The 23,827-nt window shown below is 51.1% G+C and overlaps 2 protein-coding genes across 2 annotated transcripts in view; one reads left to right on the top strand and one right to left on the bottom strand.

Moving 5' to 3' along the window:
• The first annotated feature begins 157 nt into the window (after positions 1–157).
• On the top strand, positions 158–12,364 carry ARX (aristaless related homeobox). The gene is made up of 5 exons (XM_033195678.1): positions 158–561; positions 2,292–3,168; positions 5,797–5,842; positions 8,654–8,982; positions 11,172–12,364. Exons 1-5 carry the CDS (start codon positions 366–368, stop codon positions 11,410–11,412), a joined length of 1,689 nt encoding a protein of 562 aa, XP_033051569.1. The 5' UTR covers positions 158–365; the 3' UTR covers positions 11,413–12,364.
• Positions 12,365–18,974: 6,610 nt separating this feature from the next.
• Positions 18,975–23,827, bottom strand: part of POLA1 (DNA polymerase alpha 1, catalytic subunit) — a 319,152-nt gene continuing 314,299 nt past the window's right edge. The window contains 1 exon segment of the mRNA XM_033195650.1: positions 18,975–20,181. Coding sequence (XP_033051541.1) covers positions 20,036–20,181 — 146 coding nt within the window. The 3' untranslated portion in view covers positions 18,975–20,035.

Here is a 23,827-nt window from a genome sequence, read left to right as displayed (position 1 = left end):
CTGCCCCTCTGGAATCCAGTCCGGGCTTTGCGTTCGCGCCCACAGGCCGACGCTGCCCGGCCTCTGGCGAGAACCAATCAGAGGGCGCCTCTCAGCACGTGGAGGAGAGAGACTCCAGAGCTCTGCACCCGCTGCTCACTACACTTGTTACCGCTTGTCCTGAGCGCGGAGAGGGCGAGCTCGGGCCGCGGGCAGGGCGGGAGCCGGCAGCCGGCAACCGAGGGAGGCAGAGAGGCACAAAGATCGCAATAATATCCATTTTAACCCGCTATCTAACCCCACCCCCAACACACACCCATCCGTCCCACCCTCCGGGAGAGGCAGCCGGCGATCCGCTCTCTGCGCCCTGGGAAAAAGCCCCAGCCATGAGCAATCAGTACCAGGAGGAGGGCTGCTCCGAGAGGCCCGAGTGCAAAAGTAAATCTCCAACTTTGCTCTCCTCCTACTGCATCGACAGCATCCTGGGCCGGAGGAGCCCGTGCAAAATGCGGTTGCTGGGAGCCGCGCAGAGCTTGCCTGCTCCGCTGACCAGCCGCGCCGACCCAGAAAAGGCAGTGCAAGGTAAGGATGCGCCCGTCAGGCACTTACTAAGGGCGTTGGGCCCTGATTTGGATGTTTAGTGTTAGGGGTCCAGTGGCCTGGAATTGTCAATTTGGAGAGGAAGGAAGGAGAGGGCATAACTCTGAGGCCTGCTGCCTCAAAGAGCGTTAAATATCTAGCCACGGGCTGTCTCTCCCTCCCTCCTTGCTTCCAGAAAAAGGCCTGTTTTCACTTAGGGAGCCTTTAGGTTTTCGGTGTTGATCGTTAGGTTGTTTAAATGCCCCCCTTGGTGGCCTTGGGTGTGCTCTGAAGAGGGGCGACAGGTCAGAAACAGTAGATGGCCGGTGGACCCTTGTAGCAACAACTTGATGAAGACAAGAAGCCCAAAAGCTGGTGAATCGGGGTCTCCAGGCTGAGCGAGCCTTGGCCTTTCCTCTTTGGAAGATTTCTGTATATGCGGTGTTTTGGTTTTATTTTTTTAATTGTAGATTACTTGTGACCTTTTAAACCAAAGCTTTGCAGAAAACATCTTCCTGGGATTCTCCAAATGCTCCTTAATGTATTTAAAATGTATGAAATGTGTGACTTCTGGGTGGTAATTTTTTCTCTGTTATTTTATTTTTAAAAATAGAGTTGAGCTGTTTAAAATATTTTATTTTTTTCTGAAATTAAAAATTCCAGAACAACTGTCCTTTTGCCCAGAGCCTGTACCCTCAAGTTTCGCCTCAAGCTTGCTGCAGAGGTGTTGCAGGGAAAGGAAGAACTGTTGATTTCTTTTAAAATTCAAAAACCAGCCGTCCAGCCACAACGCAGTTTGGACGGCAGGAGCAGACGGTTGAGAAGGGGGCATTTAAATAAAATTGACTTTTTTCTTTTCTTTTTTAGCTTGCAGTGGCACCTATGCCAGGCGCTTCCTCAAAAGGAAGGAGCGGCCTGTGCCTGCTGCACTCCCACTCCCTCTCTGCCCCAGGCCTTTCCCAGAACATTTTTGCCAGGATGATTTTTCTTTGCCTTTTTGTGCAAGAAGCCCCCCAGCCCTCTCCCGCTGTGGGCTGTTGGGGCGCGGCCTGCACTTGGGGCCACAGGGTCGCTGTCCCCCACCCCGCCCCGCAGCGGTCGCCCTCAGGGCTGCAACCCTCTTGCCAGCCCTTGCCCTCATGGTGGAGCAGCGGGCAGAGGTCGTGCGTAAAGTTTTCAGGATGGTGGTGATTTTTTTAAAGTTGTAGAATGTTTTCGGATTTTCCTCTGCCCCGAAGTGGGAAGGGAAATAAAAGTGAGAGAGTAGGAAAGGGGAAAGAGAAAGGAATAAAGAAGAAAGAAGGAGAGAGGGGAGAGAAAGCCTGCAAAAAGAGAAAGAAAAGGGGAGAGAAGAAGGAGAGAAGGAAAGAAGGGAGGAGGAGAAAGAAAAAGAAAAAGAGAAGGAGAGAAAAGGAAGGAAGAGATGGGCAAGAGGAATAGATAAGAGAAGGAAGATAGGAAATAAAAGAGGGAGAGTGAGCGAGGGAAAGGAAAGAAGGGAGAGGGAAGGGGAAAAAAGAAGGAACCCAGAGAAGGGGAGAGGGAGAGAAAGAAAGAAAAAGAAAGAGCAAGAAAAGTGGAGAAAGAGGCCAAGGCGTCGAAGTCTGGTGGTGCGCGGTCCCCGCACGCCTGGGCCTAGGCACTGGGGGAGCAACTGCGGGCGGGCCCCGGCAGCAGCCCTGGCAGGGACTCCCCGGCCGGCCGGCTGGCTGATCGCTCTCCCTTGCCCGCAGGCTCCCCCAAGAGCAGCAGCGCCCCGTTCGAGGCCGAGCTGCACCTGCCGCCCAAGCTGCGGCGCCTGTACGGCCCGGGCGGGGGCCGCCTCCTTCAGGGTGCGGCAGCGGCGGCGGCGGCGGCGGCGGCGGCGGCGGCGGCGGCCGCCACGGCCACGGCAGGTCCACGCGGGGAGGCCCCTCCGCCGCCACCGCCAACCGCGCGTCCGGGGGATCGGCCGGACGGCACAGGGGCCGCCGCGGCCGCCGCGGCCGCGGCCGCCGCGGCCTGGGACACGCTCAAGATCAGCCAGGCGCCGCAGGTGAGCATCAGCCGCAGCAAGTCGTACCGCGAGAACGGGGCGCCCTTCGTGCCGCCGCCGCCCGCGCTGGATGAGCTGGGCGGCCCGGGGGGCGTCACGCACCCGGAGGAGCGCCTCGGCGCGGCCGGGGGCCAGGGCAGCGCCCCGGCTGCGGGTGGTGGCACCGGCACCGAGGACGACGAGGAGGAGCTGCTGGAGGACGAAGAGGATGAGGACGAGGAAGAGGAACTGCTGGAGGACGACGAGGAGGAGCTGCTGGAGGACAACGCCCGCGCGCTGCTCAAGGAGCCCCGGCGCTGCGCTGTGGCTGCCACTGGCGCGGTGGCCGCAGCAGCTGCCGCTGCAGTGGTCACAGAGGGCGGGGAGCTGTCACCCAAGGAAGAGCTGCTGCTGCACCCGGAAGACGCTGAGGGCAAGGACGGCGAGGACAGCGTGTGCCTGTCTGCGGGCAGCGACTCGGAGGAGGGGCTGCTGAAACGCAAACAGAGGCGCTACCGCACCACGTTCACCAGCTACCAGCTGGAAGAACTGGAGCGGGCGTTCCAGAAGACGCACTACCCCGACGTCTTCACCAGGTATGCGCGTAGGGTGGTCGCGGCCGCAGCGGCGGAGAGCGCACGCAGGCCCCAGGGAGGGACAGCGGGCGGGCAGGGGCCCCGGCCTCAGGGCGGACACTTGGCTCCTGGACTCTGCGGAGGAGCGCCCTCCCAACACACCCACCCTTGCTCACCCAAACCACCCACTCCCCCCCACCCCTACCCCAGTTCGGGCTTTAAGTTTAGGCTGGAATGGTTTCTCTCCTTCCCAAGGTCGTTGCAGTTTAATGTTTTCAAATTACAAGTTTTAGTTAGAGAGGGGAAAAGAAACAGCCTCTCCAAAGAGCGCCTGAAAGTGCCACCTTGGAGACGCGCGCGCAGCAGAGGGCAGACGCAAGGCCTCCGGAGCTGCAGTCCGGGCTAGGTCCCCGACCAGGCTCAGGAAGCGCTGTCCGCGGTTGTGCGGCCAGAGCAAAGCAGGGACTATTTTTGGTCGCTGTGCTGTGCGCTCGCCACCCCCGCCTGATGCCCCAAGAGCCTGGTGGGTATCAGTTACGCAGTTCGCAGTGAAGCTGGAGCCTGTGCCAGCGGAGAAGGCCTTTAAAAAGATCCGAGTTCTGTCGTTTCAGGACTCCTGAAATAACCAAAGGAAGTCAGAACTGGGCAGTGTTTGGTGTCTGAACACCTGAGGGGCCCCAGCCAGACTCTCCCCTTTTACTCTCTGTCCTCTCCCAACACACACATTAAACCCACCGTGCGTTTAATGTAAACGGGTTTACCGGGTGGGCAATGATTGCTGGAAGCCTGGCAGGGAGTAGACAAAGCAGTTGGGGGAATTTTCTCTTTGGATCAGTGTCCAAGCCGGGTGTTCCACCTGGTCACACTCCACCTCCACTTGTTTTTCTGGGAAACATGTGCCTGTGTGATGACTGGACCCTCGGCCCCCGCTTATTCAGCCGACCACCTGGGGCGCCGGTCCAGGTAGGGGTCCTTCTCTCCCACCCCAAGGCCAAGTTCTGAGCTCAGGCGAGGAGCCAGGGTTAGGGCAAACGTCCCCCACTGAGGGGGAGAAAGGGATCGGTGACTGCCTAGCGCGGGGCTAGTCAAGCGCGGGCAGTTCCTTCAAAGGAGACGTGCGCAGCTTTTCAATGTGCATTTTAGAAGGGGAATGCTGCCCGCCCCTTTGAACCAGAGGAGAAATCGCTGCTTAGGGCTCGGGAGGCCGTGTTAACTCCAAAATGTTGTTGGCCTGGCAATTGCCTAACTCTCCTAACCAGAAACAGAAAAGAGCGGACTTAATGCCAGGCAAAGGCACTTAAACCTGGTCATCGCTTGGGCTACACTTTGTCTTCCCCTGTGTCACCCAGTCCTTTCCTTATCTTTAAAAAAGGAAATAAGTTTAAAAACCTATGTGTGCTATCGAATAGCGAATTGGCCGACCAGCGTTTTGCGTTTATCATACGTGTGTATTTCCAAAGAAGAAACTGAGCTGGTGTCAATTGGCATCCAGGTCCGCCCTTTTTTAGCTTCTGGCGGGCTTGGGGGCGGGGGAGGACCGAAGTGCATGAGGAGGGGCAGCTCCTTTTCCCCGCCCCACCCCCACCTCCTTCCAACCCAGGAGTTTGAGCCCCTTGGCTCCGGCCCTGAGCCAGCCTGAAGTGCCGCTTTAGATTTGCTGATGCCCGCTGTAGCTGGGGACAACGGAGGGCACTTATGGAGACGGTTTACCTCTGGTGCTGAAGTTTCAGGTGTGGACTGGGAGCCTACCGGCAGGGCAACCCCAGGTCCCAGGCTTCGGCGGCCCCCGCTCTTTCATATCAGCGAGCGGAGGGCCAATTATTCTCGGCGAGCTCATATTTTCGGTAAACAGGTCGTAAGTCGTTTTACAGCATCTTAATGGTTTCCTATTTGCCTTAATTGTCGCAGTAATAACTGCAATGACGGGGTAGGGTTTCAGTTAAATTGACTTCCCCTGAGATGGGCAGGGTTTGTAGTGGGCACTGGAGTCAGGAGGTGCGCAGAATTTTGTTTAATCGAAAAATTACCCCACTGAACTCTTAACAAGCTTAACATACCTGCAGAGGGTAATGCGGAGTGTAACCCAAGGGGATGATGGAGGGAGGAAGGCGGGGGAGAGAGAGATGGAGGGAAAGGCATAGCGCTGGAAAGAGAAGAAGGAAGAAGGAGGGAAGAAAAATTTTTAAAAAGAAGGCAGAACGAAACCAAGGGGACAGAAAAATATTTTCTTACTTAAGTGCTGAGTTCCTATTCCACTTAATATTAGGACAAAACAGGGTATAAGCTGTGTGTGTGTGTGTGTGTGTGTGTGTTGTCTAACTCTGGCTTAAGAGAGTGAGAGAGAACCTGTGTACCCAGGTTTGTAGACTCAGAGACTCAAGAAGCCACCCTTGCTTGGTCACACACGAATGTAGTATGATATAATAGATAATATCCTATATCTGGCAATGTACTTCGTGTTTTTGCATTTTCAGTCAAATAGTTGGCACTCCAGGGGTGATGGGATGGCAATGCCCATATGTTTGGGGGTTGGGGGCAGGCAGCCAGGGGAGACCCTAGTGGAGTAGGCCTGCCATGGAGGAGTGGATAGCTGAGAGGGCATTGCTGGGGCCTGCAGTGACCTCCTGTCTGTCTGTTGCTTTCTTATAGGGAGGAACTGGCCATGAGGCTGGACTTGACGGAGGCCCGAGTCCAGGTGAGCTGCACAACAGAGGGAAGAAGGAGGGAGGAGGGCTGGGGGCCAGCGGGAGAGAGAGAGATGGGTTGATGGGTGGGGGGATCCCCTTCACAAAACCAAGAGAAGCAGAATCAGAAAAGTAGACCCAAGCACTCTCACACACACAAAGATATTTAAAACTTAAGACATAGGAGGTGGAAGGGGGAGGTTTTTGGGTTTGGGAGCCCGAGGAAGGAGTCCAGGATCAGAACAAGGGCTTTAGAGTCCCTGAAACTGCAGTTTGGGAGCCCCTAGCCCTAAAGCCCCTATAGGAAACAATCCACCAACCTACTTCTCCTGATTGAAATAATGGGATGGAGCATGGATTTGGTTGTTAGACAAATCCGCTCAGCCCCAAGCAGGTATTTGGCTGCGATTAAGTCTCCAATCGGGCTTCATAAAAGCCCACTTAGTGCTAGAACAAACAGGGCCATTTGAAGGCAAAATGCTGTTTGATTTCCCCTCCACCCCACACAAGGAGCTGGCTAATGCTATTTGATTTCCCATTTTTTATAGCAATGAGCCCACATTGATCTAATAGGGAGTGAGTGCAATGCTATTAAAGGTGTTTGCAGCCCCATACCAGAGTGCATTTCCGAACCCAGGCCTCATAACCAAAGAGACGATCAACACTGAGCAGCCCCGATGGCCAACAGAAAACAGATGTCCCCGGGTTAGGAGCTGAGTGAATCACTTTACAGTCAAAATCAAGCGCTGATAAAGCACAATAAATTCCATATGGCTCATTTAATACACAACAGCTTCTTGCATTAGAGGGCTAATGATGAGGCCTGTCCCCTCCTTTCTGTTGACACATTTCTCCATTGTCAAACAGAGATGTGACAGCAACTCTGTATTTTCAGCTCAGGGGAACGAGTCGTGGGAAAGTTAAATAACTTTTAAAAAGAAAGAGAGCGCCCCCTCCCTTTCTCCTCTCTCCCTATTCACTGGAGAAGATGTAATTAAGTGAATATGAATTATTAGAGTCCTTTCGTTTACCTTTGGGGGGCCTCAGAGGTATTAATTCAATAATGAGGAATTGCAGGGGGACATCTTGATAATTGCAGTTGAGCCGGGAGAGACGATCTGTCTGTAAAAAGGTTTCCACGTTCTTTGAGGGCATCCTAAGTCCACTGCCCCCAGTTCCCCTTCTTCTTTCACTGCGATCAAGGAGTGGTGGATATTCTTGTCTAGACAGATTTGGATACACAAAAGCTGCCCACCCAGTCCGGTCCCATCTACACTCTTACTTTTTCAAGCCTCTGGGTTTCCACACTGAAGTGTTTCTGAAATTCACAAATAGATTATTTTGAAGGCTGTGGAATGGTGTCAATGGGCCCCCTTTTGGCAGAATTGGAAGTAATTGACCGATTTGGATTGTTGGTTTTTCTTGCCCTGGGGGGCTGTCTAGAAGTCAAACCAGGCTTAGATGCTACTGCTGGTCACAAGTCCCAGTGTGTAGATTTGAAAAATACGGATGTGTTTCACATTTTAAAATATATTCCTCTGGGATAATTTACATTACATTTTAATATAACTCTGTATAGCCCTGGAGTTCATTCTTAATTTTCAGACTTGCGTGCAGTTATAAACCCAGCCCTAAAAATATTAATGCCTTCAGGGGAGAAGGAGCATATCTTCCCAGCTGTGGGTGTGATGAGCAGGTCACATAAAAATAATTTCATGCTCCTGGGGTTTATTTTTAGATGATGGAAGCTGCCATATTTCAGGTAAAGGTCTCTATTAAAATTGCTTTCTATTAGCAATTAGGAAAATACCTCAGGCTGAAAACCTCCTCCAAGCCTAGAACTATCTTATTTAAATAACCGATTTAAACCACATCTCCAAAAGGAAATAAAAGACTTGTTAGCTCTGAAGATGTGAAAAGTCTACACCTATCCTGCCCTCTGATTTCTGGGCACCCAGGTTTTGCTGCCTGCCTGCTTCATCCATGTAGTCAGTGCCTTCCTGCATAGAACTGGGTCCTGCAGGGAGCCCCTGTCAAGAGCAGGCTGTGTACCCCTGTTTCAGTTCATAGAGGAATGACCCCTTGAAATGTATGCTTGCTCATTAACTCGAGCACTTCTTCCCTCCCTCTCATCCCTCCCTGAACCCCAGAACCCAGCATAGTGCTCTTAGGTGTTCAGTAAATATTTCTGGAAAGAATAAATGAACTATCTCTCCACTTTCCTCTTCCATACAGAGCAAGAATTTTGCCAGCTCTTGCGTAAATCTGAAATAGGTGAAAATAGCTGACATACAGTAAAACAAGCATGTCCCTCATCTCTTGGTGGCTGCCCATTCCCTAGAGTCACCATTGAATGCATGCTTTCACTTGCCTTATTTTACCCAGTCCTCATAACAGCCTTATGAGTGAAGTTTTATTATCCCCATTTTACAGATTCCAAAACTAAGGTTCAGAGAGGTTTAAGTGACCTGCCTAAAGATCCTAGCAAGCAAGTGTCACCACAGACGTTTAAACTTTGGTTTCCCCAACTCTAAACACACTGAATCACTTTCCTTAAACTTGGAAAACTGGCCCAGTTGGAATGCGGGCAGAAAGGGTTTGCTTGTCCTGTTTCCTGCTGACTTGAAGTTGTGGCTCCTATTCACTGCTCATTTGGCCCCAGACATGTCCGAAAACTACCTGAGGCCAAAGAGGGGCAGGAGGGCGCGGGCCGCGGTGGAAAGGAAGGGGGCCCTGCAGCGCGCCGAGTGAAGGGACGGGTACGCGCCCCGTGCGCCCGCCGGCCCGAGCCGTGCCGACCCTGAGCTCTCTCTGCCTTGCAGGTCTGGTTCCAGAACCGTCGGGCCAAGTGGCGCAAGCGGGAGAAGGCGGGCGCGCAGACCCACCCCCCGGGGCTGCCCTTCCCCGGGCCGCTCTCTGCTACCCACCCGCTCAGCCCCTACCTGGACGCCAGCCCCTTCCCTCCGCACCACCCGGCGCTAGACTCTGCTTGGACTGCCGCTGCGGCCGCCGCCGCCGCCGCCTTCCCGAGCTTACCTCCGCCTCCCGGCTCGGCCAGCCTGCCGCCCAGCGGGGCGCCGCTGGGCCTGAGCACTTTCCTCGGAGCGGCAGTGTTCCGACACCCGGCTTTCATCAGCCCGGCATTCGGCAGGTAACGCGTGGCCTCGGAAGTCTGTCTGTCTGTCTGTCTGTCTGTCTCTCATACACACAGAGGCTGGGGGCAGGGAGGAGGCAGGAGTCAAACAGGGTTACACACATCTTTTTCTTTGGCCCAACCTCAGAGACTGTAGCAAAGAAAAAACTCTCTGATTGCGCCTCAAAAAAAGGGGGGGTCTTGAAGGGATTGACTTGGAACTGAATGGGAAAGGGGAAGGCAGTGGCGGTAACGACAACCGTGACAACGGGGAATCAAAGCTGTAAAAGTACCATCTGAAGGCTGCAGCAACTCCCACCATAGGTGGTATGCGAGCAAACATGTACAGGTGTAGGGTACAGAGCAGGGATGACTTTTCAAGTTTTGCAAAAGTTCTTCCTCATGCCCCCAAACCTGGCAACCTGAGGAACACAGCCCTGATCCCCATGGGAGCCCTCGAGCCACCAGGCCCTCTGGGTGCACAGAATTCTTTCTTCTGCCCCAGACTCCATCTTCCTTGTCACTCAGGTGACCCACTGCCAACGACACCTCCGTATGTGCAAGCCCCGATCTACAAGGTAGTACAAGACAACGAAATAAAAGAAACAGCTCATCTTATAACTCCTTTTCTTTAATGAACATCGAATGAGGAAATAAAAAGTCTGCATAATCACATAGACAAAGAAACAAAGGAGGGATGTATTGTGTTAGCGCAGTGAAAATAAAACTGGATGCAGCTTCAATGATCACTTTGGGAGAACAAAGAAATAATAGATTCATCCAACTGCGCAGCTGCTTAACAAAAAATCATCTTACAGAAAATTAAGACTCGGAGTAAATTTAGTTTCTTATAACAAACCAATAAAATAAACAGCGAGTGCACTGAAGCAGAGTTAGTGACTCAGTTTACCTAATGGAACCAGGGCATGTCACTACGCCACCTCCGGGTCACACTTTATGATATCTTTCTGAGAAAAATTTTACAGTTCTGTCTCTTCTCACCCTCCACTTTTTCCCTCTGACAAGTGACTTGTAAACCCAGGCGAACCGTGGCTGGAGGACCGAGTTGCGAGATTCGGAGAGGCTGGAAGAGGGTCTGGGCTGGGGTGGCGCAAGGAGTGAGCAGTGGGCTTGGGAGAAGGAGGCGGCGCTCCGTGAGCCCAGGTGGGCTCATTTCTAACCCTGGAAATTCGGAATTGGCCCCGCGGGCCTGGAGCCAGAGCCCTCAGGGAGGCAGTCGGGAAAGCTCGCGGGCGCTCCAAAGTGGTGGGCGTGGGGGTGGTGTCCGGTGGCCCCGGGCGGCTCCGGCCACAGCTAATGTCCGGGTGCTGTGTGCATGGGGTGGAAGCGTCACGTGGAGTAATCCCGGCGCCGCGCGGAGGCGGTGGCGCTGGCGTGGGTGCCAGGCTTGGGCATCGCCTGGCCGCGCGCCAGGGTCGTGGGTCGGGGGCTCCCTGAGGCCAGAGGTCATAGGGGCGCGGGGAAGACAGCTGGGGTCGCCGCGGCAGGATGTGGGGCTGCTGGCAGGTGAGCGGAAATCAACAGGCGGTCGTCCTTCACTCCCACCCGCGGGCACTGGCCAGACGCGGGTCGCTGAGTCCCGGGCGGAAGGGCGGCCGCGGCGGCGCGGGTGGCCCGGGAGGCCGGCGAGCTAGGCCTGTTTCTCCAGGGCGCAGTAAGTCCCGGGCCGAGGAGCCGGAGGGAGACCTCACAACCTGCGGCGTGCGCCTGGGCAGCTGGAATCCCACCTTCTCCGTCTTTTTTCCTCCCCACTCCCACCCTCCACCTTCCCTTCTTCTTTTGCTCTCCATCTCTCCTTTTCCTCCCTCCGCATTCTCTCCTAGAAGATAGTATCTGCAGCCCCTGGCCTTGGAATACAGCGTCCGTTTAAGCGAAACCACCGAATCCACGCCACTGGGCCGTGGGGCTTGGGGTTTCCACGCCCGCCTGTGGACCCCGGCCCGGCCCCTCGGGGAATATCTGGACTCGGTCTTTCCCCCCCAGTCGGTTTCCTGCCCTGGGAAAGCCCTCTCTGCGGCGTCCAGCCTCCGCCCGCGCCCTCTGCCCATTCCCCCCCGCCGCGGCCCATCCGGGTCCCGTGGGTACCGCGCTCCTCAGCTGCCGCGGCGACTAGCGGCGGGAGACGCTGCCCGAGGCGCCGCGCACAGCTCCCGAGGCCATGACCGCGCTGTTTGCTCTCCCCGCAGGCTCTTCTCCACAATGGCCCCCCTGACCAGCGCGTCGACCGCGGCCGCTCTCCTGAGACAGCCCACACCCGCCGTGGAGGGCGCAGTGGCATCGGGCGCCCTGGCCGACCCGGCCACGGCGGCCGCAGACAGACGCGCCTCTAGCATAGCCGCGCTGAGGCTCAAGGCCAAGGAGCACGCGGCGCAGCTCACGCAGCTCAACATCCTGCCGGGCACCAGCACGGGCAAGGAGGTGTGCTAAAGGCTGCCCTCCACCCCCGCGCCCCGCGCGCGCCCCGAAAGGTCACCTCACTCAGCACCACTCAAGACCAAATGGAAACAGAGGACCAGCACACTCCCGAGACGGCACTGAGAGAACGCAGCCGCCTTCGCAGCACTCTGGATGCGGGCATGGCAGCCCTCTGCGCTCCGGGACGTGGCACCTCCTCGGCTGGCTGTCCACCCACCCCTGCCCCTGCCCCTGCTACTGCCAACCTCGTTCCAACTCCAACATCCACTCTCTCTTGTTCTTACTTTCCTGAAAATATCGGGGAGGTTTTCTCCCCCAGACGCCTGACATTGAAGTAAAAAATTTAAAAAGCCCAACCTCTTCCTCCTGACACCCCACTTAGCCTTTTTTTTAAATTTTAAATAGCATTTTGGCGCTCGAAGTTGATCTCCCCAGTGAGGGCCCCAGCGTGAAGCCAGGGCCCGGGAAGCAAATGCGAGCCTGTAAGATAGCTAACAGTGCACTTAAAGGAAAGGGGCATCTTGTTCTTGTTCTCTTCTTTATCATACACCAACCAAGGTTTTTATATCAAACCAAAGGGAAATACTCTGCTAGAATATGGACTGTTGAAGTCACCAAACTGTGATTATTGATTCTGTACATACCATTGTTATTAAAAAAAAAAAAAAGAAGAACAGAGCTTTGTATATTTGAAATGTTATAACGCAATTGCACTCAGCGTGGTATGGTAAAAGTTTGTCCTCCTGTAGATTCTTACTGTGTTGTAGATACGGTAGGGTTCCTAGACAAATATTTATGTACTCAAGCCCTTTATTTAACTTATTAACTGTAGAGGCTTCGGAAACCTTCAAGATAAAGGCAATGGTACAGTACTTTTGTGTAATGTGTAATTGTTACCACTTTTCCTTGCTATCTAGTGGAGAAGTGTCACGCTCAAAATAAAAAAATTATATGTTTAACAAAACGAAGTGTGAATGTTCCATGCAGGTGCTGAGGGGACAGTAGAAACCCCCAACCCCACCCCCTCCCGGGAGTCAAGGGTGGGCTCCAGTGTCCAGGCATCTCCTGGGATTATCTGCACACACGTTTTCCTGGCAGAGGTCCCTGGTTTGAATCCGATCCTCAAAGGGAACCGGATTTCCTACAAAGGTTAAGGACGCCGCCGCGGTACTTTCCACGCGCACCTGGGCTCTCCCTGGTCGTATCGCAGCGGGAGCTGGGGGCCCGGGCCATGGAGGTGGGGTGAGTTCCAGGATGGGTGGGTGGATGGCGGGCGTTGTTGACGGTGGAGTCAGAAATTTGAAGCAAGCGGGAGTCTTGGCTCGGAAGGCGAAGGGAGCTGTTGGAAAGTGCCACGTAGCGAGAAAGTGAAATGCGCAGTCCGAGATGACAGGTAATGGCGAGAGCGAGACGCCCAGGCGCTCCCTTCCGAGGGGGCGGGCTCCACGGCACGTTCTCAGGGAGGAGGGAGTGTGTGTGTGTGTGTGTGTGTGTGTGTGTGTGTGTGTGTGAGAGAGAGAGAGAGAGAGACAGAGGGAGAGAGAGAGAGACAGAGGGAGAGAGAGAGAGGCAGAGAGAGAGAGAGAGAGAAACATGCGGGAGCAGTAGTGATGGAAAGGCAGCGAGGGGTATCCAGTGGCAGATCTTAACTCGACAAATGTCATTACATCACTTATCCAGGCATTGGTAAATGTATACATTTAAAAAAATCTAAACAACTCAGGTTTCGTGAGGAGACCCAAACAGATTTGCAATCCGTAACCACCTCGGCGCACCCCTCCCTCCCCGCGGCGGGGACCGCAGCTTCTCCCTCCCCCAGGCCCTGCCCGCGCCCCTCCGGGTGACCGCTCGGTGGAAGCCCGCCCGCGGGGGCTGGGTCTCGCCGACTCTCCCAGGGTGATGGGAAAGGGAAGAGAAGCTTAATTAGTTTCAATTTGCTGTAATTAGCGCGCCGGACCTTTGGGGAGAGGGGCAGGCGGGAGGGGTGCGGGGGTGCCGCGGCGTGACTACCGCGATCGCGGAGCTGGGGCCGGCAGCCTCGCCACGCCGCCGGCCAGTCGGTCGCCGCGGGGGGCGCGGGTGCGTCTCCGTCGGGCTCCGCGCGAGCCCTGGAGGAGGGGGGCCGGGTCCCCTCGCGGCCCAGGGCGCAAGTTTGCGCTGCCGAGGGGAGGGTGCAAGGTCGGGCAGAGGTCAGCGGCCTGCCAGGCGCTGTGCCCACCTGGGTGTGGGCAGCCCGCCCGCAGCTTCGGCGCTGGAGCCCGCGCGACCCGGGCTCGCCTCCTATCCTGCAGCCCCCTTCACTCCTCACTTCAATCCCCCCCTCCCCAACCCCGGGTCCAGACGCCCGGAGACCCCGACCGCCCGAAACGTTGGGGAGTTCGCCGACCCGGCTAGCCGGCTGGTGGCTGCTTCTGGCACTTGGGCCGTCGGGTGGATCACCGCCACCCTACGCTGGCCCTGGACTCACGGGGGCGGCACTCGCAAGAAGGGCCCCGGTCTGGGGTATGGGGAGCGGCTGCCAACTACCATTCCTACCACACACTCCTTTCCCGGGTTTAGTAGGCCCAGTGGGAACTTTCTAGGGCCTTACTGGAGGTCTGAGAGTCTAAAACCCTCAGACTCCACATCCACAGGCTCTCCCTGAGCGAAAGCCGCTTTGCTGGGGTGGGCAGGACCGCTGGAGAGTTTGGGGAGGAGACAGGAGACTGCTGGATAAGACTGAGGGAAAGAAGTTGGGTGTGTGGTTTTTTTTTTTTTTTTTTTGTGGTCACTATCAATTTTCCGTCGATTTTGCCTTTTTGTTTAGTAGGGCTTCTTTTCCCCCCTCCAGGCTGCTAGTTGGATGGTATACGAGAAACAGTACCATTCTTCCTGTTAATGAACTCTTTTTTAAGTCATTTTTTCTCATTTGACCCTTCCATGGAACAGAAGCAAATTGCGTGAAATTACCTCCAAGGATTACATTTATTACTGGCCAATGAGAACCCCTCGCCTTGTTTTACAAACTCTTAATCCTATGTCATTCTGATGCTGCAAACAAGCCCGGTCCTGGGCCTCCTATTCTTTCAACTTTCCCCAGCTGGAGGGACCTCATTCTGCACTTAATATTCCCCATAAATATCACACGCTAAAGACCCCCTGACTTCCAGCAAGTCCACATTAAACATGTGACATGTCACGCATGACAAACTCTGAGTATCTTTTCAAAGCAGCATTAAAAGCAAAGAAACCAATTTTCTTCTCCTTCCAAACCTCCCCAAGTGCTGAATGATGGGGATTGGAAAGAGCCACTGGAGCGTACTTAGGGGGATTTTATGAGATTTTCCAGAATGATTTAATCTTATTGTGAGCATTATTAATGAATGGCAACCCAATTTGGCCCCAATATCTGGGAACTTGGTCACAATGCTGGGAGCGGCTGACCCCCCCCAACCTTAAGCAAACCTCTTCCACCATGGAGGAGGACATGCAGAGCCCCAGGGAGTTTGCGAGAGCCTAGTTCAGGGCATGGCCGTGTCCTATCACACCCAAGGCAGAATGGCCCAACACCTGCTTTCCCAGGGCCACCCCCACAGCATCTTGGGGTGAGGGGTAATTGAAGCCTGGGACAGGCCTCTGTGGGAGGGTTGAGGGGAAGGGGTAAGTTAATTTGCTACATATTCAGACAGGTTAGCCAGATCTGGAGGAGGTCCTGGAAGGCAAAAAGGGTGCATTTGGCATAATATTATCAGAGGTGTCCTTCCGTCACCAACTACCCATGGCCCGAACTGTGGACAGTAGTCAGGGCGGGCATCTTAGATGTGTGGGGAGGCAAGTGGAAGAATTAGGGAAAGTGACTGTTGAGAAAGTTTGGGCCTCCTTGGGACTTGAAACTCAGACTTAAACTAAAATCCATGCTGAAATTGGCTCAGACCAGTTTCCCATTTTTTTCTCTTACCACCCACCCCCCACCCAATTGGGGCAAACATTGTTGTTTTTGATTTGTAGTATCAAGAGCCAAAGCACCTGTAGTTCTCTTTAGTATCCTTTTAAGTATGATCTTACTAGAATGACAAAAGGGGCTGATGTGAGAGAAAAGGAAATTATAATAGGTTAGCCCAACTTGCTTTTAGAGAAAAAAAATGTCCATGAGCATGTGTGTATGTGTATACCCAAAAGTGAGTGTATCTGAATGAAGGGGGGTCTTAAATGGGGCCTAAAATGATATTTTGGAACACAGAAGTCCCCAGAACAACTGCATATTTCACTGAGAGTGGCAGCCTGGCTGGGGGGCGGCAAGAAGAAAATCCACTACCTGACGGTGGGGAGAGCTGGCGGGGCGGCGGGGCGGAGAGCATTTTTCAAAGGAAGAAGTCTTGTTGTCCCTGGACATTATTAAGGGTCCAGTTTGAAGTATACATTTTTTTCCTTTAAAGAAATGGGAGTGATTACCAGTTATACATTAAGAAATGTCATTCAGTCATTTTTATTCATTCTCCGGAAATCTTCGTAAAAGCCTGAATCATACTTCTACAAGCAGCAATTTTGTTAATCCAGGGGGTTATTACTCTGGGCCCTTATTAGGTTCTACACCACTGCCAAGCAATCCTATAACCCTCTCAAAAGAAGTTTACCTCCCTGTTATAAAACCAGTAGTGGTATTTATACTGTGCAATAATTAGTGTATTACTTGAATCCACTAACACGTTCATTTTATCTCTGCACAAAACCTCTAGTCTGCTTATAGAAAGCTTGTGCCTCCTTTGGTGCTGTTAAAGTGGTGAAAGAGTGAATTGAAGGCTGGTTGCACTTTCTCCTTTTGCCTCGCCTTAATTCCCATCTCTTTTTGCTCTCATCCAATTAGCACAGTGTATTAAGCGGTTTATCATCTCATAGTCAGCTATTGAGAGAAACAAGGCGAGCACTTTGCAATAGAACCTGCGCTCCTTTGACACCCTCAGGTACTTACATATTCCACTGCGCTATGAATAATAGAGGAAGAATGGAGCACTAATTCCCTCATCAAAGAATGCCTTGTCTGCTGCTTTGCTCAACAACACCATTCTGATCAAAAGAAAAGCAATAAAGCTTAGCATAACAAAACGAAACCTACTTATTAGCTTAGTGGTTAAATTAATGCAGAGCCGCTGCTATTCAAAACCAAGGTTTGAAAACAGCCTCCAACAACCTGATAATGCTGCCTTCGGGATGAAGGAATTTTAATCTGAAATTTGAGGCTGGCTGAGATGAGTTAATCTATTAAACTGCTATAAGGAAGCTCCACCACAAACTGTTCAATTAAGAAATATTTAGGTGAGATGGAGTGAGAAAGAGAGAGAGAGGAGAAAGAGGGGGCGGGAGGGAGACAGACAGGAGCAGAGAATGGCAGCTTTAAATTTGGGATGGGAGCATCGAATTAAAGGGTCGGACATCCTGACAAGAGGGTCTGGGGCTTGGTGTTTTCCTTAAAACCCTAAAACAAACAGGAACATCTGTTTCTGGAGTTTCCTTACTGTTGCATCTTCCGCCAAACTCATTTTAAATGATGTTTGAAGAAGTATGTCGAGGAGTATGGTGTGTGTGTTGAAGGTAAGAGGTAGCAAGGGCTGGAGAAAGGGGTGATGGTGAGAGGCAGTGAATTCATTCCCCTTCAACATCTCCCAGATTCCACTCTTGGAACTTTGATTAGCCCCCACATCCTGGGCAACAGTCACGAGATTAACTCCATCTGTTTTCTGGACAAATTAAAATCTTATCAAGCATACTCTGTGGGATTTTCCACTTCTGGCCCCCTCTATGCACCTTATATGTAGGAGAGTAGAGGGTTATCAGATTGTGTCCAAGATAAGCTTGTGTACACGTATCCACTATAGGTCAAATCCTAGTTCTAAATTAAACAGAAAAGGTGTCCTTTCCAGAGACAGGGTTCTTCTAGGGTACAATTTCCCAACTGGCCCAGATAAACTTTGGCCCAGAAGTTTACTCTGGCCCACACAGAGTTTAAAGTTTTGTTTTAAAAAATTAGTTGTCAAGGTTTAGAAATCAATAAGCTTTGTGGAATATTTGGATTCCTGGCTTCTCTTGAAAACTCGATCATGTGGCCACACTGGGCCCCATCCCTGCCAGCATCACTGAGTAGCTTCTGGCCCCTTTGGACAGGACACCTGCCCACTCCTGTTTGCCACAATCCCTGCCACTCACTCTAGTGTGAACCTGGTTTGCTTCATCCATTCACTTTTAGAATTTGAGTTTAGGACCCGTGCCAGAGTCCACAGAGACCTGCGGGTCACCTCTCTCCTTACAAATAAGATAGGCAAAGTTTCTGCCTCAGTTCTGCCTGGTGTACTATCAACCAACGCAAATCAAGGAGTAGAAATATCTCTCAGAGAAAAGTAAGTATGTGATATTCCCATCTTCTAACAGAGATTCACTGGAATTCTTAAAGTTGCAGTTTCAACCTTCCACAAACTTCTGGAATCCTTAGGTGCCTGGAGTTCTAACAGATGCCAAAAAGAAAACATCAACTGCTGCATTAGCTCTTTTCAGGCATGGTACTTAGAAATGTCTGACATTCTAGAGAAATAGTCCTTGCCCTCAGGGTAGTTATAATCTAGAGGCAGAGACAAGAAACAATCCAGTGAGAAGTTACTTGAGTCTCCTGGAGTTTCTTGATGATCAAGTTCAGGATAACTATTTATATTTAATATAATTCCAGATCCCAGAAATCAAGGAAAACATGCCTTCCCTTCAGGAAGCACACTTAAGAGAACCGTCTCCCTAACCTTATGTGAGAATAGCAATTATTGAAAGAGTTGACCAGGGGAGCAATAAAACCACATTAATCCCTTAGTTCCTGCAGCACCGTGGGTGCTCCAGTTTGTGACAGACTGCAGAGCTCACACAGTACCAAGTTAGTTAATTAACTGACACGGCTCGAAACCCACAGTGTTTCTACTTAGAATCTCAGTCTAAGAGCAGGAGGAGAAAGGAGAGGGATGGGAGCCAGAGGGGAGGTGAGGAAGAGAAATAAAAAGAAAAAGCAATGCAAAAGGCAGCTTCATTTCCACTGCTTAACCTATCAGTATTCCTTCACCAGGGGGACCTTTCTTGGGGGGCGCTTTTCTCTCAGGAGCCCTAGGCCTTGCTCTTCAAAAAGAGACACTGCTGGTCTCTTGGCTTGGCTAAGTTAGCAAAGCACATAAGAAACCATACTTCATCTGTAAATGACCTAAAGTCACAGAAATTCTGAATGTTTCTCAGAACATTCAACCAATATCATGCTGTGCACGCCTGAGCTGGGTTCTGATAGAGGTGGCTATGAAGAAACTGGGCTGAGGTTTGAAAAGGGGTTGGCCTCTAGTCTTTCATATATATATATATATATGTGTGTGTGTGTGTGTGTATTTAGAGGTGGGGGTCTCACTATGTTGCCCAGGCTGCTTTGAACTCCTGGGCTCAAGCCATCCTCCTGCCTCCACCTCTGGAGTAGCTGGGACTACAGGTGTGTGCCACAGCAACTGGCTCTAGTCACATGTTACTCCTTGCCTGCCTCTCTAGTCAACTCTTTGCACCTGGTAAGGATTCACCACAACTGCTTTCCCTTTAGAAAACTTTATTCTTAAGTAGAAGGCACAACATACGTTTTCTTTTATAAAAACACAGGTCAATGTTTTTAAAAAACACAGCATAGTTGTACAGGGGAAACATTTTGTTAGTATAATCTTACCAATAATGTAAGAGAGGAAAGACTGCCATACTGAAATATATTTTGCTGCTGCCAAAGAGGGTCCCATTCTGAAGAAATGAGAAAAAAATAGCAAGCAGCAGGGCCAATTAAGCATCCCTCCCCCCAATTTTTCTGAATACAACACAGTGATCCTCACCCCAAGCCCTACACATGTTAATGGACTGTTAGAGTATGAAATTATTTTTAATGTGCTTTCTTGTTGTGTAAACCTTTACCTGCACTTTCTATTTAAGGGGCAAAAAGGGAATGTGAGTGTAAAACACCTGCTCAGTGTGTGTCTGTTGGACTTTGGAGCAATTCAATAAACAAGCCTGCTCTGTTTAATCTATTTAGTGAGTGCAAGGCTTCTAAATCTCCCCCCTCAGCTACCTATATAAAAGACAAGACTGAAAAGGACACCCACTCCTGGATGGCTGGAGAAGCATTTGGATTTAGATCGGGTTTAATTGGCGTGTGAAAAAGCAAAATGTCAGCTCTTCAGTCAGGCTCTGAGAACCTCTGTTTATGTTGCGGGGGGGGGGGGTGGGGGGGGGGTGGGGGTGGACATAGGCTAAAGGCCCTGAGGCAAAGCCTGGGGTCACTTACATTCCAGCTACTCTCAATCCAAGTAGCAATTTCCCTCCCTCAGAAACCGGGTCTTCAGGACCTTGGGGAGGAGAGCTTGGGGAAGGGCCCTGGAGTTGTGTTTTAAAGCAGTACATCTTAATATGAAGACAGGAACTTCTATGATGCTTAGGAACATTAGAGTCAACATTTTTGCAGCCCCCTTTCCTGTCTACATTCACACAAACATGAGACACAGTTCCAAGGGAGAAACAGATGCGGGAAGGGCAGCAAGGGCCAGAGCGGAGGCACAGAGGAAGCTGGGATTTTTCAACTACCCCCTCCTTGGTTACTCCTGGGATTCCCTTAGGATTTCACAGCACAACCAGCAAAGAGTTTGCTCAGGTTCACTTCGGAGTAGCCGCTTCGGGACAAGAATTGCTCTGCTGTGTTCTTGAGTTTTCTGTAGTCCTGCAGAACTCTGGGGGTAAAAAATTGCTTCTTCAATTTATCTAAAAGAGAGAGAGAGAGAGAGAGAAAGAGAGAGAGAGAGAGATTAGAAGTTTCAGGTAGTTTCTTTAAAAAACATTCAGTATTCCACCAGAGAAGAGGATGCTGATTCCATTTGTATCTCCACCATCTTATCTCTGGTCTACTCCTGGGTCCGGTCAGATGCAGACCCTGCCCACCATTCCTCTGTGAAAGCTTCTCTTCCTTTCTCCTGCCTGTCCGCCTCTCAGCACCTAGCTGACTCAGCACACTGGGGGACGGGGCCACCCTCTACTGATGTGAACTGCAGGTGCACGCTCATGTGCAGCAGACAAGGTGAGCTCTACACGCAGACACCACTTTCATGGGTGCTGCAAGCACATGCATGGAACTGCTTGCGAAGTCTGGAAGTGGCAGGAAATACCTAGTCTCAAAGGGAGCTATGGCCTCTGGTGCTTCCAGCCCCAACTCCCCAGATCAGCTGGGCCTAGACAGCTTCTTCTAGTCCCTCCAGTTCACTTCCCTCTGCTAAACAAAACTTCTTTGCTGAAAGAGGCGAGAGGTGAGTGGCCCCGAGGGCACCTGTCTGTCCATGGCCAAGATTTCTTTGCTCTTCTTTGTCCACACTGTGTGAACTCAGGATATGCGGCACTCCTGCTCCTTCAACACATTCATCCCTGGCCTTTCCCTTCAGAGCAGGGTGCTACCAGTCAGAGAAAAGATCTCTCTCCTTTCCCTTCCCAGAGCCTGCTACTTCTACATGTTGTTCTTTTAAAGGAGCAGTGGGGCTGTGATGCTCAGGTCTGATCTTTTGGGTGAAGATGGTGATCACATGGGGGATGACACTATGTTTGTTTAGGAACCCAGTAAGGTGTTTGGAGAGGCTGCTTTCCCGCCCACCGCGCCCCCCATCCCCATTTGATGGCTTAGGAAACTGGGAGGTAAGTCACTTACCCAAGGTTACACAGCAGGTAATCAGGGTTGTAGACACGCAAACCCAGGTAGCCAGAACCCCCAGCCTGCACCTGAGGAGAGGCTCACTTCTGCCTACTCCCCCTGCCACTGCATCACTACTCCCACATAGACATGCGCAGGCCTGAGGTGAGGCCTCCGCCCCCATAAGATGCTGGCCTGTGCCAAAGGGCCTGGGAGCAGCAAGGCTGCCCAGCACCTCCCGATAGGGACTGGTCAGGAAGAAAACATGGAGGGGAGAGCGCACCACTCACAGAAAGCAAACCTCCAACAACAGCAACACGCAAGTCCATAAAACACCCGGAAAACGAAAACTCAGACTCCAGATTTTTGTTTCTTGGCTATACATTCACATTTGCTCTCCACAACCTTTTCTGAATTACATAAATTGTCCTTTAAAGAACCACAGGTTTAATAGAGAATTAAAATCCCCAAAAGGGGTGGAAAAAGAGAGTGGGGCTGCAACAGAAAGACAATTTGAAAGTTCTAATTATCCGAGTCTGGGAATACACAACAATGGCCCCAACCAGTGCCTCCCGGCAGGCCAGAGCTGCAGGCCAGCAACCCCGTGCATGTGAATGACACAAATGCATCTGATGACTGGGGAGAGCACATTTAAAGAGCTGCGGTAATACAGAGCAGGGGAGGAAAAGAGAGGACATAGCTCCTGATGTGTTTACCTCCTCTGCTGATGGGATATTGACTTTTCCCACCAGGTTGGTTAGAAAGGGGACTATTTACGCTGCCACACAGCAGAGTTAGAATGACAACCTGCGTCACTCGGTGCTCTTCCTCGTAAAAGACAACTGTGACCGCCAGCATATCCCATAGCCAGTCAATACAGCCAAGGCACCATTCCACACCAGTTAGAGATGCAGATAAAAGCTCCCACTTGCTTCCCCAATGAGAATTTAATCAATAACATATGGAAGGTCTTCTAGGAAACAGAACTGGAGTAGCTGTCACAGGCCGCGTCAGGGGCAGGGGCTTGGGTGCGGGGGGGTGGGGGAGGAGGAGTCACCCCTACTTCATGGTTTTTCTCTTCCCCTTTAGGCACCTGGGCCACCCACGTTAGGCCTCACAGTAAACTGTTACCCTGTTTGTGTCAATACTGCACCCACCACTTTATAACTCAAGGGAAAATACAGGTGTTAAATGGTGGAGGCCAGTAATGCGGCCAGTAAAACCCTGATTCCTTCCCTGCTTTGGTTTTGAGAGTCAGCCTACCAGTAACAAGACCATCACCTCAGGTGCTGCAGGTCAAGCGCCCAACAACTGTTAAAACATTCCAACATGCCATTAGGCAAGAGGCAGAGAAGATTCGCAGCCATCCCATCCCTGTCCACAGAGATGCCACTGGCCCTGGTTACTGCTGTCTCCGCCACCAGCACCACAAAGCCAACCTTTGTCGAGATCGGGGAGGAAATGCTCTTCCTACACACAAGTGTGTCACTGAAATACACTCTAATGGCTTGAAGTATCACCAGAAATCGCTCATCTTAATACACCAGCAAAGCTGATCTCCTTTTTAAACTTTTCTTGCGAATAACATTCGAGGAATGTGTATGTAAAGCTTATTTACTCTGGTCCTTTCTACATGCTCTGATTCCTTGTGGTTATACATTAATTACCAAAAATATTCTGTCCCTAACCCCTATGAAAACGATGGAAAAAAAGGGTAGTCTAGACATTAATTATTCACAAAATATTTTATCAGACAACAAAATGAACTGCTCATTTAAAAGTTGATTTATATTGATTAGAATCTAAAACCTCAAAATAAAGAAAATTACATTCTTTCCTATATGGGATGAGCTAGACCAACATCTGCAGGTTGACCTTTCTTAAATAGTTTATATAAAAGTCAACTGATCAAATAAAATGCTAGCTCTATTAAAATTATGGAGTATTCTCCCATCTAAGGAGAAACTATCTCTACTTCACATATTTTACTTCCATGTCAGTAAACCAAAAATCTCTTTTCAGCTCTACTCTTTATAAAACCCTTTTTGGACTTAAAGAAACACACTGAACTAGAAACCACGAGGCAAAGACATTTTAACATCGCCTACTGGTTATTTTCTTTTAATTAAGGCAGGCTTAGGCACACAGGCAGCAGCCGTCTCTGTTCTGAATGTCTGTTTCATTTATTTCTGTGCAAAGGTATCAAACAACAGTCAGTTATAATTGATTCTGTCAGGTGTTATACAGTCAGTCATAATTGTCTCTGTGTAGAGGTGTGTCAATTTACTATATCTGAATTAAATATTCTGTCAATTATGAAATCAGGTAATAATTTCAGTCAGTTTTTTTAATTGCATGGCTTCCCACCATACAGTTCTCAGTTCTCCCACCTTTTCCAATCCATAGCCTCCCTCCCTCAATGCAACGTGAGCTTTGCAGTAAGGGGTGGAATGCAGGAAGCTTTAGAAAAATTTGAAAGAAAACCGCACCCCTCTACACTCTCTACATGTAGAGCCATCCGACCTACAGAGAGCTGCTGGAGCCTCTGGCCTGCCTTTTTCCTGAATATCAATCCGTATAACTGAGCTTCCGGCTATGCACAGTACCTGAGAGATCTCAAGTGACATCCATATTTTAAACACAAAGACATTTAGGGCCCCACATCAAATGGCAAGTACATAAACATTTCTCAAAGTAAGAAATGAAAAGAAATCATCTTTGAGTCAATTCTTA

The sequence above is a fragment of the Trachypithecus francoisi genome, unplaced genomic scaffold (genome assembly GCF_009764315.1).
Source record: "Trachypithecus francoisi isolate TF-2019V2 unplaced genomic scaffold, Tfra_2.0 Contig01603, whole genome shotgun sequence".
Taxonomy (NCBI): Eukaryota; Metazoa; Chordata; class Mammalia; order Primates; family Cercopithecidae; genus Trachypithecus; species Trachypithecus francoisi.
This window is presented reverse-complemented; position numbering and strand designations above follow the sequence as displayed.

What these genes read in the sequence shown, in the direction of transcription:
- ARX (XM_033195678.1), top strand. Translation starts at nt 366, where the DNA reads ATGAGCAATCAGTACCAGGAGGAGGGCTGCTCCGAGAGGCCCGAGTGC. An exon ending in TACCCCGACGTCTTCACCAG is followed by an intron (nt 3,169 to 5,796) that starts GTATGCGCGTAG and finishes GCTTTCTTATAG; the next exon opens with GGAGGAACTGGCCATGAGGC. An exon ending in TGACGGAGGCCCGAGTCCAG is followed by an intron (nt 5,843 to 8,653) that starts GTGAGCTGCACA and finishes TCTGCCTTGCAG; the next exon opens with GTCTGGTTCCAGAACCGTCG.